This window comes from Dermacentor variabilis, chromosome 6, assembly GCF_050947875.1.
Source record: "Dermacentor variabilis isolate Ectoservices chromosome 6, ASM5094787v1, whole genome shotgun sequence".
Lineage (NCBI taxonomy): Eukaryota > Metazoa > Arthropoda > Arachnida > Ixodida > Ixodidae > Dermacentor > Dermacentor variabilis.
In genome coordinates, this window is record NC_134573.1 from 94,105,346 (window position 1) to 94,125,242 (window position 19,897).

The 19,897-nt window shown below is 45.9% G+C and overlaps 1 protein-coding gene across 1 annotated transcript in view; it reads left to right on the forward strand.

Annotated features, from left to right (window-relative positions):
- LOC142584268 (sodium-coupled monocarboxylate transporter 2-like) overlaps positions 1-17,952 on the forward strand; it is a 75,042-nt gene extending 57,090 nt beyond the window's left edge. Inside the window, exons 11-17 of the mRNA XM_075694410.1 lie at positions 3,747-3,856; positions 8,715-8,782; positions 10,048-10,134; positions 10,609-10,781; positions 14,771-14,874; positions 16,642-16,784; positions 17,604-17,952. Coding sequence (XP_075550525.1) covers positions 3,747-3,856; positions 8,715-8,782; positions 10,048-10,134; positions 10,609-10,781; positions 14,771-14,874; positions 16,642-16,784; positions 17,604-17,690 — 772 coding nt within the window. The 3' untranslated portion in view covers positions 17,691-17,952. The remainder of the gene's footprint in view (positions 1-3,746; positions 3,857-8,714; positions 8,783-10,047; positions 10,135-10,608; positions 10,782-14,770; positions 14,875-16,641; positions 16,785-17,603) is intronic.
- Positions 17,953-19,897: the final 1,945 nt, after the last annotated feature.

Genomic DNA, 19,897 nt, shown 5'->3' on the forward strand with positions numbered 1-19,897 from the left:
AGAGCTTCATGCTTGTCCCCATAGGACCCCTGTTGAGCCCAGAACGTGATGTCATCGGCATATATCGCACAGCCGAGATTCAGGTGTTTATTTAGCTCCAGGGCTAGCTGTTTAATCCCCACATTAAATAGCAGTGGAGAGAGTATAGCTCCCTGAGGGGTGCCTCTGTCGGGACAGTTGAAGGTGTCGGACCTCGTGGAGCCTAATCCGATTGTGGCCGTGCGGTCGCTGAGGAACGAGCGCACGTAGTTATAAATTCGTGTACCGCAGTTCACCGCTTCCAGTCCCTCTAGAATAGTGTGATGGAAGATGCTGTCGAAGGCCTTTTTTGATGTCCAATGCCAGCACAAATTTATCGTCCGACCCTCTGTTGGGGCGCAGGACCTCGTGCTTCAGTAGTAGAAAAGCGTCCTGCGCCGACACGTGGGGTCGGAAACAGAACATGTTGGAGGGAACATGTTATTTAGCCCTATGTGGTTCGAAAGCCGGACCTGCACAGCCTTTTCAAAGAGTTTCCCTGCGCACGACGTTAGGGAGACGGGTCGAAGGCTGTTGATGTTACGAGGCTTACCTGGTTTAGGAATGAGAATAATTTTTGCTTCCTTCCATTCTTTTGGAAGGACGCCGTCCTCTGTCCAGACCGTGTCGTTAAAGAATTTGGTCAAGCTCTGTAGCGTGTCGTCACTTAGATTGTGAATCATTGCGTTCGTGACCTGATCTACCCCTGGGGTCGTGTTTTTCCTGAAGGAGTGTGCCGCTGCATAACCCTCTTCAAAGGTTATGGGGGCGTCCAGTTCCTATTGGTCCTGACCTTCGTTAAAGGGTTTGGCGGATTGCCCGGTCGGAACAGTTCCTACGTAATCTGTTTAATTTTGTCTATCATGTCAGCTTTCCATCTTCAAACTGATTTTCAAGCAGCTTGAGTGTGCGATTCGCGACTGTTTTTGTTCCTCCCGGGTCAATCATACTTCGAAGAAAAGCTTGGAGGACGCTTAAGCTTCGCCTTTAACAGTGGAACGCGATGGCACTAAAATATCTCTGACTGCTTCGTCCGCTTCCCGGCAACTACGGCTTACGTAACCGTGATGTTTACTGTGAAACACTGGCGGTGAACGCTATGCTCGAAGACGAGCTTTCTGGTAGAAAAGCGGCCTCTTGCGCAGGCCGATCCCGGAGTTTGTGCAAAAATTAATTTAGTGCAAAAGGTAGTGCAAAGTACATAATTTTCAGGTGTCTGTTATTGTTTTCCACATTGAATATTTAAGCATGAAAAGGTTTGACATAAAAGGCAAGCGCTGTCATTGTCTTGTTTCATGACATCTTTTTGTGGGCTGTGATTGTAAAAATTCTGAGGAATCACTTTGTTAAGTGTGTAAGAAATGGTACGAGCAACTTCAGTGACAGAATGGTGTGGCAATAGAACCGGCATATACCGCATGCTATCGTAAGGCGTGGCATGTACATATGCCTAAATATATACTGAAATTTTAGTTCACGGGCAACCGGATTTTCTGCGGCACGGGGCCCGTGACATTAGCGTTAAAATTATTTTGCCATGAAATTTGGTTTTACATTGAAGCTGTCAGCCTCCTGTCGGTCGTAATTTTTCGCGTCCGTGTCCGGGGGCATAAATATGGGCCTATCCCGGAGGTAGCGCAATATCGGACCAACCCCCGGTGGAGTTGAAGCAAGCTTCAAGTGCTGGGTAAAGTGATGCGAAAAGTGCATAAATTCTTGGCACTCACACACACAAAACATACCATAACAGCATTCGTTTCAATAAAGAACAAGCACCAAAACAGGCATCCTAACAACCTAATTGATGATAAGGCGCTCCTGATAATAATGTGAAGCACTCAGCCCTCCCGGCATACGCTTGCCGATAAAGATTACTGTTGCGCAAGCTGCCGCGGTGACAGCAGCTAGCGACGTGAGGAGTGACATCACCAGCCGTTCGTATATGAAAGATTCGGCCTAGCAACTAATTTTATTGTTGCAGCACCACTATGGGTAGGCAACGCATAGTTAGGACTCCCGAGCAACAACGTGAACACGAGGAGCGGCAAAGTGAAAAAGAAACGACAATACGACCAGCGGCGGCATGCTTTCATAATTATTACTGGCATTACTTTTATTACTCTAAATCACCGTTGCTACCATTACTCTGCAGCAACAAACAATTGCATACCGCCCTCAGCAGTTGTAGGGCTGGTTTTCAACAGCTTCGCTGGACATCCACTTTCTCAGGGACGGGATGGCGAGTCAATCTTTAACGCGACAGCGTTAAGAGCCCCGTGTTGCAAAATATCACACTTCGGCGTCCCGCGTAAGGCGTCGGACATTGTTTCGGCAAAATTATTTTCGAACCAGCCGTACCCAGGCCCTACATGTGGTGCAAGGAAGCTACTGAAGTAATTAAATTTCTCACTATAAAATACGCAGAAAGAATACCTAAGTACGGCTTACACACAAGCTACAGACATAATAGCGTCGGAGTGTAATTTGACTATACGAGAAAAAATACTTCTGTTACGCGAAAGCTCAAAGAAACCCCTTTTCCATCTTTTCGCCAGACATAGACCGGCTACAGCGTCCGCCATTTGCGCGCGCCATTTCGGTGGCCACGGAGCGCCGCGCCCGGTTTCTTGCAATACCTCCAGATGGCGCTCGCCTCCACCGCATCGAGGCCCACAGAAGAGGCCGCGTTTTTACCAGAAAGCCCGTCTACGCGCATAGCATTAGCGGCCAGTGTTTCCCTGTAAACGTTCCCGGTAACCGAACAGCTATCATCTTTGCCTATGCCTCCGTCCTGTTGACAGACTGAACGCCGCGCGCAACATACGCGTCACATTGAGGAGGGGCTTTGCGCCGATCCTCACTGTCTTGCATGCGTAATCATGCGAACGACAATTAAAATTTGGAGTCGGATATCTCGGAGCATAGACATGCTAGAAGAATTCTTCCAACTGATATTGTGCAGAAACACGACTGACTAACTTTACACTGCAAACATACCCACTTAATGCAGTTAACAAAAGGTTAATTATTCAGTTTTAGTCAAGTGGGCTGCTGACAGCCATGCTTATCATCTCACGTTGCGTCCGCCTGACCACATAACTTAGTTGCATAGGTGGTCTTCGCGTGCCTCCCAGTGCCTAACTTTAAGAAAACCATAAAGCTGAATTTTCAACACCCGGTATACTTGGACAAATGGCGTTGTATTAGCAGAATAGCTAGCTCTTATGGCTATTGAGCACTGACCAGTGAGTGGACGGAGTCATAACTCTGGTCAAGATATTGCTGTTGTACTACGACTAAGGAAAGACAATTATGCAGGTCCTGCTATTTTTATTATCAAGTATCCGCATGCGCTACATGCTATAATTTACGGGCCATTTGTTCTTGCATTGAAAGTTTATTCTAACGCACAAGTTGCTCGACATATCATACTCTGTACACATCGTTCGCGCTTGTTTCCATAAATTGCGCTCGAACTATTACTGACATTGAGATAACTATGTATGCTAGTAACAATTGTTAAGGTGGTGATCTTGTACAAAGTGTTCTTTTATGGGCCTTTCAGAATTTTACCTAAACATAAAGCTTGTCGTGGCATTGAATAGCTTAAGGCGATTTTTTTCGCTACCCGACATCATTTTAGTAAGCGCAACGCACTTAAACGCATTTATCTTTACAAAACTGCGCTTATACTAATTTCAGTATTTTTCTTTATCTTCAACACCTAGCACAATATCTTCAACAATCAATTCTCAGGCGACTATAATATATGTCGATGTCATATCTCCTCATTTCAAGAACGCTGACCAACACGTGTTATGGATTACGCGATGCACAGGTGAGATCGAAACGTGTGTATTCGCCCCCACAAATTTTAACATAGTGTGAAAAACTCTTTCACAATCTATTTGTTCTGTAATTCTTTCGATGGAGGGCTACACTTTCTTTTGACTTGCTTTCATCTATACCACCTGTGTGTTCGACCTGTGAGGCTTGGATAATTACGAATTGCAAGAACTGCAAATGAGATCCAAGGCGACGACCTTTCAGCGTAGGAATGGTTCTGCCAAGCTCTTGCGTTTTTTTACATCACAACTACCTTCGACTTCAAAATGATCATATATTTACCAAGGGTGCTGTTTTCGACCTTGTCCAATTTCACAACATTGTCGAATTTTCTAATGGCGGCGATTTGAGCCCATGAGAAAGGCTATAGTAGCCCTGTGGGCGAATGAGAGGGTACAAGATGACAAAGTCGACAATAGCGCCAAATTTGACAATGTCCAGAATGGCACCCCACGACTGCAATTCCATCAATAAAGCTGGCTCACGCTAATGCGTCACCTTGTTTAAACCAAGGACAGGCGCCCACAGTTTACGTCCGGTAGTTAGGAAGTAAAATTTTTACCTCCTAAGTGTGGCAAAGTCAAACCACTGCTCCGATTGGATAAGCCGCTAGTGAAAACTGTTTATTCATTCTCACCAGTTGGTGCACATCGAAGTAACTGACATGACAGCGTGAAAGCAATAGCAATTATGTTCTATTTAGGTAGCTTTAGGCTCGTCTCGCTTTGCCCTCATGTTTACGTACCACAAAAGGTCGCCAGAACAGACAACTTCTTTTAGAGCGCAGCTCTTTGGCGTCCGTTCCTGGGTTTCGCGTCGTCGTCGGCGTTGTCGTCGGCCTCGTAACCAGCTCCACCCCCCTTTCATCCCCCCAGCGCTAGCAGCGACCGACTGATACCGCTGGATGCCGCTGACGCCGCTAGAGAGTCAAGATAACGTGACTGCATAGAACACCGTCGCCGCCATGCAGAAAGAGGAGGAAAGGGTCTTCCCCCCCCTGTTCTTGTGTGGCGGATAGGGTGCTCTTCAGTTGCCGACGCGCCGGTTATTTCACGTAGGCCCCGGCACGTCGACGAATACGTGACCACCTTCCCACGGCTAGACCTGGTTCTTAGCGCTGCGGAAGCGAGGGTATCATATTGTTTGTGTCGGCATCGGCGGCGTTGTCCCTGAAACCAACTCCGCAGCTGGGGTTGACTCACTATCGGCGTCAGCGGCATCAGTCAGTCGCTGCTATCTCTTCCCTCCTCCCTTTATCGTGTTGTCCGCTTGCTGCGCGCGCTTCTGCCCCCATCGTTTGCCGCTGGGTGTACACGCCGCCCCCCTCCCCCCTCTTCCTGCGAGTCTCCGGTTGTCAAAGCGCCGGCTCGAACTTAATTCCTTTCTTCGCTCCTCCTCCAATGCAACCCCTGTGCGGTGGCAATCAGAGAGCCAGATCGGTGGCGGCGGATCTGTATATGTGCACCGCCCGAGCCGAAATTGCCGCTGCCGTTCGCCCTGTGCGGTGGCAATCAGAGAGCCAGATCGGTGGCGGCTTGACATAAAGACAAACAGCAATTTCCTAACACTTATGCGGGAGAACATCCCGTTCCTCTCGCTCGTAACGCGTCCCACGGCTGTGACAACCTCGCGAGGCACTTGTATAGATCTCGTCTTTGAGAATCAAGCATTGGTGTACCAAGTCGAACATATATCAGTCTATTTCTCCGACCACAAAGCTTCCTTCATGACTGTCAAGAACTGTTAGTGGAGTCTTTGTTAAAGGAATACGTGTGAAAAATAAAAAAAAATTCTGTGATAGCGCATACATGTGTTGCTCGATTTCTTTGCCTCAATCTATCGAAAAGGTGAAACAGCTTATTTGCTGCGCTCAAATTTCGCATTAGGAAGTAACGTAATCGTCGGTAATTTTTTTCTCTATCAACGACTCAGTGTTGCTCCTTAAGGGTAAAGGGCAACCATGGAGTCTAAAATGCTTGTCACCAAGGAACACCTGACACATGACTTGCTGAGGCTTCCAGGCTCTTTGTGGGCTCGCAAAGCTACAATGACACATGAGGTGGTCAGGTTATTACCAAGAAAGAACAAGTTCTGCCGTGTAACCACCATAAGCTATCAAGGAACGGTCGACACAGAGCGTAAACTTCAAACCCTGTCTTACGGCTGGAGAGACCTCTTCAGCTGCAGAGATAACCCAGGCACCATACGCCACTTCAGGGACTGTACCACATAAGAAGCTAAGGGCCACACCAGTTGCATGCATCGCTCACTCTCCTGCTCTTGCCCAACCACTCACGCCTAGGGCTTACCTTGCTCCAACAATATCTATTCAGCATGTGATAGGCCGTTGTCGCTGCCCTGAAGAATATGGATGGTTGGTGCTGCATAAAGTTTCGAACATCAGGTCCATCTTACCTTCCTAAAATGCGTACTGAATTTGTGCTACCACATTAACACGATCACTGCTGGATAACAATTACCACTGCTACTTTACTTTCTTTCAGGATGCGATGTATACAAACCCATCGTGTGCATCATAGACTGAAACGCCTCTATCGAAGATATATTGCACAACTTCAACGCCCCCCCTCCACCCCCCGTATGCTGTGTTAGGTACTCGACGTAGGGCCTTACCGAGTCAACAAACTTATCGAGGGTTATGTCTGCTTTTATATATAGCATTGCTCAATCGATAAAAAAAACATATATGACATCAAGAAAATTAGGAAACCATGTGGTAAGGGCGAACAGAGAAGAATTGCGGTAGAAATGATAATCCAAATTATTGTCTCGCACACAGTCACTAATAGTACTGCATATACTCAAAAATTCATAACCAAGTTAAATGTGCCGCTTCGACAAGCCAAGACAGCACGATGAGCTCTTTACAAAAGTCAATACTAAATGGCCTGAGGCTGCGGGAAAGCCTAGTAATGCCGTTCTAGACCGGCGCATGCACATTATGCCTGTAACAACGATAAAAACGGCTTTTAGTGAAGTGAAAGGCAAACATTGTTATCACATCGCTATTATTTTTGAAATTGAAACTTAGAGACGTATATACAAGAAAACATCTTGGTCTATACTTTTGTCATCTAGGCTCAGACGTTCACGGCAAGTTATATATTAAACTTTTTGCAGTTACATGGTGATATGGCACGTTGCATAGCTATCCTTCTCGCGAAGGTAGATACACGGCGTGTTAATTTTGTCTTAGTTAAATTACTGTGCAATTGTCACCGCATTTTGACAATACAGATTAACCTAGGAAGGCTTTTGGTACTTCAAGTTCGTCTTCAATATAGAAAACATTTAGTTCACTTCTGCAATAAGGAATGCGCATTTTATTGCGAAACGTCCTTTGCCTCTGGCCAGGCACTCTACAGTAGGTTCTTGTTTTCATTATATTGAAACGGGCAAACAAAGACGCGTACGGAAAACCGAGACAAAACAAGCGCTTGTCGTGCCTTTATTCACGCTTCAATACCACAGATATGCGCCCACAAGCCCACCTCTGCACTTTTCTGAAGTTCTAGTCTCGCTTCGTTTGGGGGCTTTTCAAGAGAAAATTATCTGCGGGATGGTAGGATTTACACCAGCGTTTCACAGCGCAACAGTCCGATGCTCTCCGAATGGGGCCGTTAACGCATGCACTGCACCTTGCGACAGTCCTTCCCATGCGCAACCCTATAGCGTTTAGGAGCGGTGGCCGCTTGTGTCATAAAGCATGCTGCTTGCGTGCTTGATCTCGAAGGCCATGCATTGCCAAGCGCATAGAAGCGTTCGTTCTATTCGTACGAAAGCATGCCAGTGTCTCTCGTTACTGCCTCGTGGCAGGTGGCGCTTTGAAACTGCATGTGACATTGCACCGCCATCGGGTTCGGTCCAGTTTTCACAGTGATTGGGGACCTTCCTCAATGGCCCAGGTAGTGACGGAACAGGTTTGTAATGTTTCATCGCTAGTGTAGAATTAATGGGTCGTTGCACGCCCTCGCCTCGACGTTGTCGACACACTCACGCTGGCGTGACATGCTCAGATGCTCGTCTCACGTGGGTATTCTGTGCCATCGGATAACACATTGCAAAACCGCAAACAATGCTGGATAGCCGGTTACGAGCAAAATTATTGGCATAACATTGATGTCCAAACCATGTGGGATGGGAATAAGCTCTCTCCCTTAATTTTTATTTACGTATAGGCAACATTTACGAGCACAGATAACTATAATGCGTTTATTTTTTTGCGGCACATGATAGAAGTTTCCGTATTCGCCACCTTTGAACACCATACCAGCAATTAATGCGGACGAACTCCACAAATGTGAAACGTGCACGTGCAGGTGCTGAACAATCACACTTAATAGGAAATACAGTCCCAAGTACACATTCTAACATACACAGGATTTATAAAGAACAGTTTACACAGCTACTTCTTACTTTGCAACTATAGTGTTATTGTAGTATTTGTTTATTGCAATGTGATAAAATTTTGCACGGTAATAATTATTCGTGCAGTTGGTTAAGGAATCTTTAACTGATATAACTGTCTCCATAGTATGGGTGTAGATGTTTAATATCAATGAACGAGTGAAATTCGCTTTGTTATTACTGGAAAGTGCTGTGGCGAAATAAGTTTCTTTTTTAAGACCTGTTGACGTATGTTTCTAGGTAAGGGTGGCTTGGTAAATTGCCTTAGGTTTTGCCAGCTGTAACATATGTATGTAATGTCGTGTAATAGAATTCGGTAGGCTTAGGCCAAGCTGACAACACATTTTTGCACAGAAGACCGTAAGCCTATGAATTGTTAACTGAACTGATTTCTATACAACTTAACATAACTCGTTTCACAGTCCTAATTTTAGGCGTCATCATGACCGTTTACAGTACCCTCTGCGTATACATGGGATCTTTGACAAGAGTGAGTACGGCAATTTCAAATTCATTTCATGTCGTCCTGTCTTACATCGTCAAAGCAACTAGTTCCGTTTTTTTTTCTGATTTTGGGCTTTACATGCAAGATTGCTCTACGCATTAGATTTACTGAGAAGGAAAACAGAAGCGCGAAAGGAGCGAGGACGAGATGAGTACACAGGACTGGTACCAGCCGTGTGCAGTTGTCTCGTCCTTATTCCTTTCGCTATTCTGTTTTACTTCTCAGTTATGAACCAATTCGCACAAGAAAATGTTTATCATATAAGCGGCTGTCGCGTTTTGCCTGCCTTCATATTTATTAATATACAAACTGTGAAATGTAGACACCCTATTTCGACAACACAAAAAAAAATTGTAAAATCAAAAGACGTGCTGCAAAAACACCGATACCAAAGACGATACCACTATGACAGCTTGTAGTGGGAACTGTACGTATGATGAAATAAAATAATGCAAAAGTACAGAAAAGAACCGTCATACGTAGTCGACCTCTATGAATTATAAGTGAGCCTAAATACATCCAAGGTCTATCTTTATAGGCGCTGTACGAAAGTCTCCAATACGCACCCAGTACAATAAGCGCTTCATCTACAACATCGTGCAGTTCGAGCCATTATGCAATAAGCCGCAGCCGTCGAGGGAATGTGTGGAATCACGCGGTTCTCTTCAACGGTAGTTCACGCGGAGACCTCAACATACCTGCAACTTTGCAAACCGTAGCGTGACACTATGCAATGCATAGTGTCATATATATTATATAGTGCGATATACATGTAACTACACGTTACGTTACGCTTGTAGGTTGTAGAAAGCTTCTCCTACTGCGTTCCTCGTAAGTCGGTATTAGTGTGAAATAATTAAATTTTGGAGAAGTGGCTCAATCTAACGCCTTCTGCGAAGCCTCATACAATGTCTGTTTCGCGCTGTATCTACAAACCGCTAAGCAAGATTGGAGAGGATAAGAAACCCACCATGCGTACGTGCTGTGTACATGGTAAACTATCCTCAAAGAAACCGTGAATAAAGCTGAAGGAATAGTACGAAATGGACGTGTATCGGCAGTTTCACGAAGATGACGATACCAGCGTGTTGGTGCTCTCAATGGCAGGCAGCACGAGCCTTCGCGATGTTCCGAGAAAAAAAAAAGAACAATCTATGCCATAATATTTTGTATCTTCTTGCACGGCCTTCTGACGCGTCCCCAAATGTGTAAGCAAACATCTCTTATACAACCATTTTTCTCTCCTCTAGCTGTTTCTAATGGTGTACGCTTCAATCACAGCACCTTTCGTGGGACTATGCCTGTTGGCTGCCCTGTTTCCTTTCGTTCATTCTAAGGTACGTAGTCTTTCTTCATCTTCAGAGCTTCTATTTTACCTAATCACCGTAGATATAACAGCAGCTTTCACTGAATTGGCAGGCTACCTAAATGCCGAACGCTGTTAGTTCGCGTTTCAGCACTACTTGAGAATTGTACTGTAGCGATGCTATGGAATTAAAAAGGCAAGCTAAATCATTGAGTTATCAACTTATTTAATGAATATAATAATAGCAGGAGCTGATCACAAAATAAGAATGGCAAAGATACCTTCTTCTCTCTCCATAACTTATTTTAGTGCATCCGCCCTAACAATAAAATGAAATGCGCAAGATAAAGGTTACTGTACAAGCGAGCGGAGAGTTACGTCCATCGAAATACCAAATTTTACTCCATGACGAGTAGCAGTGTCGCCTCGTTTTTGTTCGAAAGTCCGAAAACTACTACCTCGATGTCACTGAAAGTGAACCTAGCTTGCGTGCAAACCTTCGCAGGGTGCCGGAGTTGCGACGTCTGTCACAGCAGCATTCCAACTTTGGCACATGACACAAGTAATACGAATTGGAAAAACGCCTCCGAGAATGCCCGTGTCACTGGATTACTGTCCCGGAAATCATACTTTGGACACCACATCGTCGATCACGAGCCACGTTTTGGAAAGCAACGAGTAGGTACAATGTCGCCACGGTGTCGTGACGGTGTAGAACCCAGTAGCGAAAACTGTGAATCACGACAGTAACTCCTCATTGGACGAACCTGTGCCCACAAAAAACGAACAACGGACAAGCGCAAGAATAGCGGCTAGTACAGTCGGTGGTCATCGAAACTCTGGTAAACGGGTGAAGCGCATGGGCTTTTATACATGACTCGTCGAAGGTTCCAGCGTAATCGCTGGTGCCTTCATGAATACTACACAACACTCGTAGCGCATACAATCAGATTCCACAAGGTTTGATGACAACGGACAACGGCTAGAGCAATCGATAACACGAGAAACTCCCGAAGCATGCAGGTGCGGCTGCGCCAAGCGATGGCATTTAACATTTGTTATCGGTAAAAAGAGGTCACCGAAGAAAGGTAAATAAGTGCACGTGTCAATATACGAGTGGATTTTCATAAAACGGGTTATGCAATTGTCGTGTCCGCCTATAATTCAGCTCTTCCTGTCCATTGGCCCACTTCAAAAGATGGATGCTTGCTCTATCAGTAACTGCAAAGTTCACCATACCCGGGTATTCTTGAACGACTGAGTGGAGGACATTCTTCTTCTAATCGACATGATAACGAAGCAAAGAGTGCCCATCACGGCTTCCGACAACGAGTCTAAGATTGCCTCAGCGCATTTTCTATGTGACGCCGCACTAATCACGTTCAAAAGGGAGAGTAACAGGTACGCCGATAGAAACAGCTTCTTAGGGAAAAGGCGTCAGGCTGGTACAGCAGAGTTATGCAAAGACCATTCCTCAACATTGTCTTGGGCCTCTCGGTGGCTTAGTTACAGACACTGCCATAACTGTGGAACGAACAGCAGGTAATCTGGGAACCAGAGTTGACTAATATTTTACTAAAATTAAATAAGATGAGAATGTGAATTAAAATTAAAATGAATTAAAATATTGAAAATGCTATCGCAAAAAAAACTTGTTGTAGGGTGTGCCTATATAGTCTACATATTAAACCACCTTGTCGCATTCTTAATGACGACTGCTTGCGAATTAGCCCGGAGAGTTCGTTCTTGCTGCTGCTGCAGTTATTAAGGAGTCCACAGCGATGACATCTTCAAGCTGTCGCGGTCTTCATGTGGTTGGCACGCTGTAAGCGTTGTGTACAGAGATATCGTTTAATCACTACCTGCAGGCGATGTGTGGCTAAGTCACTGTCCCTGCAGCTTATGAAAAACACGCTGGGCCTGCAGCCAACGCGATTCCAACCGAAGCCTCTCGGGGTCCATCAAACACTTGCTTCAGTGGCCGCGGCGGGAAGTAAAATAAATGTTGATCGCGATGCGAATTGCCGGCGAATTAGCTTAGCAAAGCCTTCGCAGTTTTTAGGTCGAGGAGGATTCGTGGTCTTCAGAAAGCCACGTACGCGTTATAGAAACTAGGAGTAACAATTATGAAAAGCCCATGGGCCAAGCCTCAAGAATTAATTAATCAATAACAACCAAGCGCACTCACCAAATATAACTAAGGTGGCGCGAATGGCACAAAAATATACGCAGTAAACATCTTCGTGTAAATACACAGTGTGTGTGTGAAGTGACTTTTAAGGAGAATGGAAGAGATAAGTGCAGTGCCGCAACTGTCTCTCTCAGGAGGACACCTCAACAGAACTGCACAGGGAAAGGGGTGTCGGGAGAAAAAGATGGAGAGAGGAAAGGAGAAGGCGGCAAAAAAAAAACATGAGCGAATGTGGGGCTCAGAGCCGCGCTCTTAGTTGCGTCACACTGCAAAAGTCAAGTAGTGCCGCAAGCGCACTCTTGACGATAGACGAGTGGGCTACAGGAAGAAGCAGCGCGTTGGTCGTGTCGCAAGGCAGTCCCAAACGCCAATATGAGGAAAACAAGTCCCTGCGCTTCGCACTGAAAGCAGGACAGTGAAGTAGGAGGTGCCTGAGCGTTTCCACATCGGTGTAGTTGGTGCACACGGGACTGCTTCTTCCCTGCAGCCTGTATAGTCTGGCGGCCGTCATGTAGCATCCAACACGAAGGCGAACGATGAACGAGCGGTCCTCGCGGGAGTGTCCGGCGCGGGGAAGGAGGCGAGGGGGGCCTACCTGCCGCAACGCATGGGTCCGGGTGCTGCGCGCGGAGGGTGCGCAGAATCGTCGTCTTGGCCACGCCGAAAGGGGTGACCGAGGTGGCGATAGCGAAGCGATCGGAGTGAGCCTCCTTAGCGAGAGCGTCAGCCGCCTCGTTGCCCGGTAAGCCGATGTCCGCCGGGACCCACTGCAAGGCCAAATCGCAGCCCCGCCTGACGAGATGGCTGAGTTTAGAACCGACCCTCTGCACAAGCGGCAGACCGACAGAGTCCTTCGCAAGCATGCACAGTGCCGCGCGCGAGTCAGATAAGATTGCATAGTGCCAGACACGCAAATAGTGCAAACCTAATTACCTCAATAAAGTTTTTTCAATCCATCCACCCATCCAACAAACCACTTGCAACACATATGCTTCCTCGCTGTTTCGCACACGGTCGTCTTTTCAGTAGGTCCTTATCAATATCTTTATTGGGTTTTAACGCAGAACAGTAACACAGAATATACCGAATAAGCAGGCGGTTTGTGGGACAGTGGCCTGGCAGATTACACCCATCAAACGCCGTTCATAAGGACTGGGACGAACCAGAACGAAGCTTTCGAAAGTGGAAGAGGATAAGGAAGGAAAACGGGGTTCTGGTTCTGAACCGGCAGTCTCACTAAGGAAGACGGCGTATTGCCGGCTTTCGGGTTAATTTTGACCACGTGGGGTTATGTGAGGCAATCCGCTACCATCGGAACGCGGCCGCCGCAGCCGGAAACCATGCCTTTCTCGCCTCCGTGCTCATCAGCATTACACCATAGTCAGTGAGGCTCAGCTACTGCTACTAAGGCAACGGGCGTTATATAGTATTAATAATAGCGCTTTGTGTGTTTCCTCGCATACCACAATACACAGATACGTTCTGTCTCACTCGGCGTGTTTCAAACGAGGGCAGATCTCATGGCCTGCCCTCGCTGGAGAGCTCTGGTGGACAGATAAAATAATGTTGCTACCTTAAGCTTCATTCTTAGTGGCCGTAGTATCAGTCTCAGAAGCTGAGTTCCGCAAACGTTTATAGGTTCGCACAGTGATGTTGCGATAGCAGTATCTTGTACCCTAAGGTAAAGGATCTACTCTTTCGTGTATCGGAAGTACAGATACTGATACCCTTTTTGCCAGATGCATTATGATGCTGATACAAGACACGCAATGAGTATCTAGGATAGGAACTAAGATAAATGTGCATTCAATAGTGCCCAACACTGCTGTTAAGTGAAAGGCCTCACTGGCAGAAAAACATGCGCCGCAGAGCACGCGTGGTAAGCCTGTACAACCACTCTTGTCACTCTTTATGCGTGTAAGTGGCTGAATAGGTTGAGTTTCTCACAATATTTACAAGATGCAAATCTAGCGTTTGCGGTGGGACCCGCAAGTATGCAAATGTAGCCAGCACGAGAACGGTGGCAGTACACGAATTCGTCCAGACCTCGTCCTTCTGCCTTCAAATGACCTTGTGACTTTGCGAATTGGTCATATCCTACGAAGTATTGAGTTTAAGTGCAGCAATACGTAATGATAATGTTAATGCATCATAGTAAACTATGATTGCTTGTAAATTCAGAAATATTACAGTGTGATGATCGAATAACGCAATGAGAACGACCCAACCCACAAGCATGAAGAATGGACAGATCGATGTACTAACCATCCTTCCCATGGTAGCTGGATGGTCGCAGCGCCACATTTTTCCCTACCATGCTTTGTAAGAACCTTCTCTGGCTTGAACGTGCTGTTTCCGTGCGTTAAATACACGACAGCTATAGAGCTCACACCCTTAGTAAACGAATGAAATGTCAATGAGCTGCGAACGATGTCGTCCTTGAGCTGTGGGAATAATTTATTTCTCTACATTACAGATCCGTGGAACCGTTCTTCCTGCTTCGTCTGTCCCCCTTGTGGAGCAGTCTTTTTGCGCTTCTTGCTACTATATTCATTGGCATGCTGGTGAGCGCTATCACGGGTAAGATCATTGCCAATTTCGAAGCATGTTGTGGGTGTTATACAGTGAAACAAACAATTTCGCGACAAAGTGTGACTTTGCTGACATGCCAGCTCTTTAAAACGACTTTCTGCGAATGTATTCACTGCACTTCTTCGCAAGCGCTGACTAGAATTTTCTGCGCCCCAACGTATTCATAGTACGCATAAATGTACTTACAGCCTATCACAAAAAGACAGAGAAAGAGAGAGAATTCCAGCCTCATATGGCCAAGAACAACTGGTCCTTAGTTTTTTTCTTTTTTTTCAGCTGCCTGTACATTTTTGCAGCGCAGTACTCACGAAATATTCATAGAAGATACTCAAAGAATGTGAGATGGTTGCTCATCATGCAGCATCAACGGAGCAGAATTAGCGGAGGTTAGAGAATTCAAGTACCTAGGAATTCATCTCATGCATGATGGTCGGTAGATGCATGAGATGCAGGAATTCCTGCATGAGATGCAGGAATTCACCTCATGCATGCTCGGTAGATGATGACAACATTTCTACTAAGGCCATGCGTAAACTTAGGTGGTTGCTCAGTGGTTGCTCAGTGGCTATGGTGTTGGGCAGCTGAGCACGAGGTCACGGGATTGAATCCCGGCCACGGCGGCCGTATTTCGATGGGGGCGAAATGCGAAAAACACCCGTGTACTTAGATTTTAGGTGCACGTTAAAGAACCCCAGGTGGTCGAAACTTCCGGAGTCTTCCACTACGGTGTGCCTCATAATCAGAAAGTGGTTTTGGCACGTAAAACCCCATAATAAAAAAAATAAACTTAGGTCATTAGGGTGAAAGCTTCACGACGCTACCCCAGAGGTAAAAACAGTGACTTGCAAAATCACTGTACTTCCGGTACTGTCTTATGCTAATCATGTATGGGAGCCCAACTCAACAAATCACGTTAAAATGTGAGTGCGTGCAAAACGAGGCATTGAGGTTTGCCTTTGCCACATACGCTAGAACTCAGTCCGTTACCGAACTTAAAAGCAGAGCTGGCCTCATGACTCTCAAGCCGGAAATGCAGCGTAACAGGCTGACATTCTTTTTTCACGTATCAAGCGGGGACTATAAAGCAGACTTAGAAAAACACATCACATTACAGAATCCTGGTAGCCACAGAACAAGCACTCAAAACATATTAAACCATTTAATTATAGAACGGAAGCATTGAAACATTCGTTCTTGGTTCGAAGCATATAGGATTGGAACACCTTGCCACTAGAGATAGTGGATTGTCCTAATTTACAAGCTCTTGAAAAGGGTGTTACCAATTATTTGTAAATGGTTCAGAATGCATTCTATTGTTAGCTGTTTTTCGGCTGCAGCTGTTGTGCGCGCCACTTCTTTCTTTTTTCCCCTCATTTTTTTTTGTTTTTCCGTTGAGCTATATAGCGATATAACTTGTTAATTGCAACTCATGTGATTTATTGTCCTGGTATTTGTTTATATGTTGTACCTTCCTATCCTAATTACTCTCCATAGAATTGTATAAACATGTACTGTTTAGTTTGTACGCAACATCAATGTAACCGCAACTCCTGTCTTGCTGACGTATCATAAATAAATAAATAAATAAATACGTGCTTATAGATCACTCTTTAGTATTATCGTTCTGCTTGCACTTCTCCATTTTTCTAAACAAAGTAGCAGAGTTCTCACAATTAAAAAAAAATTATTCTCGCCCTTGCAAAGGCAAAGGTGGTCATCGGGTCTAATAGTGTTTTTTTTTTCTTTTTTTCGCAGGCGAAATGAAAAAAAACCAAGCACAGGCCTCATTATGTAGCGACGCTCTCATTCGATTTTGGCGAAAGCTGTCCAAGCCAACCGAAGAAAGGAAAATTGTGGTGCGCCGAAGCAACAAGAGTTGCTTTTCACGACAATGCCAGGTGAAATGGTTAAACTACTCCTGTGCTGTTTCACGTCAAATATTTACGTTCATAGATGCGGTCTTTCTATGACCAACCTCTGTTTTCTTTGGGTGCGTGTATGTGTGCGTGTAAAAGACCCGAGACAATCGATCCCGTTATTTTTTTTTCCTTTCATGCGACCGTTTCTCATCCATCTTCTGAATATTCCTTGCATTTGCAGCTAGTAATGTAGGCTTAAATTTATTGCCATCAACTTTGTTCGCATTTCGTTCACGTCAGTTAGATATGAACCATCGGTCTATCAATAGCTCTGCTTAAGTTTGTTGATGAATGCGGAAGGAACAGGTATAACGTACCGCGATATACGTGAAGCAAGATGAAGGTAACAGACAGGCAGTACCGGTTCGTCGGCGTGATAACTTCGCCGTTAGGTCACGCCTTTCGCGCTACGCTGCGTCACGTTCACTCGATTTTAATTATCTTAATATTATGTTGCGCTAAGCATCTGAAACGTTGTGTTACTAGTGCTGCCGATCAAGGTGATTTATTTTTATTTCATCAAACACGGCCAAGCACGAAATACAGAAAAGGTTATATCAGAGGCAGGGAGGTTAAGAGGGCGGCCGATCAATGTGCTGTTGTTCATACGTTGCCCAATATTTTTTTATGTTCCTTTAATTTGTCCTAGTAATCAATTCCCTCGCCCCACCCTCCATGCTCCGTGAGTCTGATGCATGTTTTAAGGTCGCCGCAACAACAATAGCTGGCAAGTGAATACCATTCAGAATGGATGCTAAGATGCGTTGAAGAAGCAAGGAAAATTTGCTTTCTTTCCAGGGTACATTGACAAATTCCGAAGGAGCAACACAGTGCGTGAGTGAGGCTGAGAAGCTTCTTGCACTAAAGGAGGAATCTCAAGTTTAGCCAAGCGCTCAGTGAACTCTGCTGTCTAACAAACACAGAAGCGACGAATACCTGTAACTTTCTAAATTTCTCTTGCCTTACGATGACTACTGGCAATATGAAATAAAGGCATCGCTGTCAGACACTGACAATTATCGAAAGTCTTCGCCGAATATCCAGACTTAAAAGATTTCATGTCCGCTTTTCTCCAGTTGTAAGAACGAAAATGCGCTAAGAAGGTCAAGCCTAGAGAAGTAGCAAACATTTTAAACAGCAAACCCAAGTACGGACACATTTTCAACTATAGAATCGGGAGCGACTGGTTTGTAAAACAATAGGAATAAAACGAAACATATTAGCACAAAGCCAGGCCACGTGGTATCAGAACAGCACCACGCTGTGTGGCTGTTTCACAGTTTTGTTATCAACTTAATTAGAGAAAAATTTGTGCACATAAACAAACAAGAGCCGTTCACAATGGACGCTTGAAGCTATCAACAGGAGTCGACTAAGGTAAGTCTCTGAAGCCAACGTTTTAACAACGGGACTTGTCTGCATATTGAAGACAATTCCTATTGCCCTGAAACACTCTTAATTAAGGGGGAAATGAGACATCCACCCAATCGCAGCAATTGCTACAAAGGAAACCCATACGGGTTCGCCGAAAGAAAAGCCTCGCAGTTGAACAAAAATTTGTCCGGGACTCGAACCCGGGACCACCACCTACCTTTCCAGGGCAGCCGCGCTACCATCTGAGTTAACCAGGCGGATAGTAGATGGCAGGGCGAATACAAATTTGTTAACAACTCGAAGTAAAGGCAAGATTTTGACGTAATAGTTCTGCGGAAACCCGAAAAGTGGGGAGAAGTAATTAAGGAACAATGAGACATCCACCCAATCGTACCAACTGCTACAAAGGAAATCCCACACGGGATCCTCGAAAAAGAAAGCATCACAGTTGAGGAAAAAACTCGGTGCCCTTCCACACTCTGAAAAAGGATGACCAGCGAAGCTACGTACGTGGGCCCCTTAATGGCGAGTGAGTGAGTGAGTGAGTTAGAACTTTATTTAGGTCCTGAGGGGAAATCAATCCGGCAGCTCCACCCAGGTCGGGGCCGGTAGACAGGGTCCTTCGGCGACGGCCCGGGCCCTCTGGACAGCCTTGAGCTGAGCGATGAGCTCTGTGCTTCTGAGCGCTGAGTCCCAGGAAGACTGGTCGGGAAAGTCCGTGCTCGCGTTGGCAGGGCACAGCCAGAGCATGTGTTCGAAGTTGTTGTATTCGTGGCCGCAGTGTGGGCATTCAGTAGGAAGGTCAGGATTGATCCTGCTTATTGTTGTTGGTGTGATGTATGTCCTAGTCTGCAACTGTCTGTAAGTGACGGCCGGTGCTTTTTGAGCTTTGGGTGAGGAGGAGGAAAAATTCTTCGTGATAACCTATGATTTGAAGTGATTTCGTGGTATGATACGAGCGGGTCTTTGTTGTCTAGGTCCCTCCAGTCTGGGTTGAAGCGAGAGGGCGGACCGAAGACGGGGAATGTGAGCTCTCGCGCCAATTGGTGTGCCCGCTCGTTCGGATTACGGTCAGGAGGTCCGGAAATGTTGCCCATGTGGGCCGGGAACCATGTGATGTGTGGGGACGTGAGGTTGTCTCCTCCCGTTTCTTGGAAGAAGATGGTGTTGATAACCGTAGCTGCTCCTAGAGACGAGGGCCGACGAGATGGTTCTAATAGCTGTTCTTGAGTCCGAGTAAATGACTGACGCTCCTTTGCAGCTTCGAAGGGCCACCGCGATGGCCATTTCTTCTGCTTCGTGAGTGAAGTTGGTTACTACCGTGGCTGCGTTGACGATTGAGCCATGGGCGTCCACCACAGAGACCGCGTAGGCGCCTCGATTCCAATATCTGGCCGCGTCAACGAAAAGGATTTGCGTTTCGTTACGTTTGATGTTGTCAAGGATTGCCTTCGCTCTCGCTTTTCTCCGCCCTTCGTTGTGGGTGGGGTGTATGTTTCGTGGGATGGGATCAACGGTTATTGATCTCTTGGCGTTTGTGCATAGATGCGACTTCTCTGGTGGCATGAAGAGGGGCTGTATGCCTGCTTCCAGTAAGATCTCGAATGCCCGCCCTTGTGAGTGAGAACCGACTAATTTGGGAGTTTCGTTGTGCCTCAGAGAGTTCGGTTGCCGTGTTGTGTAGCCCCAATTGGAGGAGTCGTTCCGTGCTAGTGTTT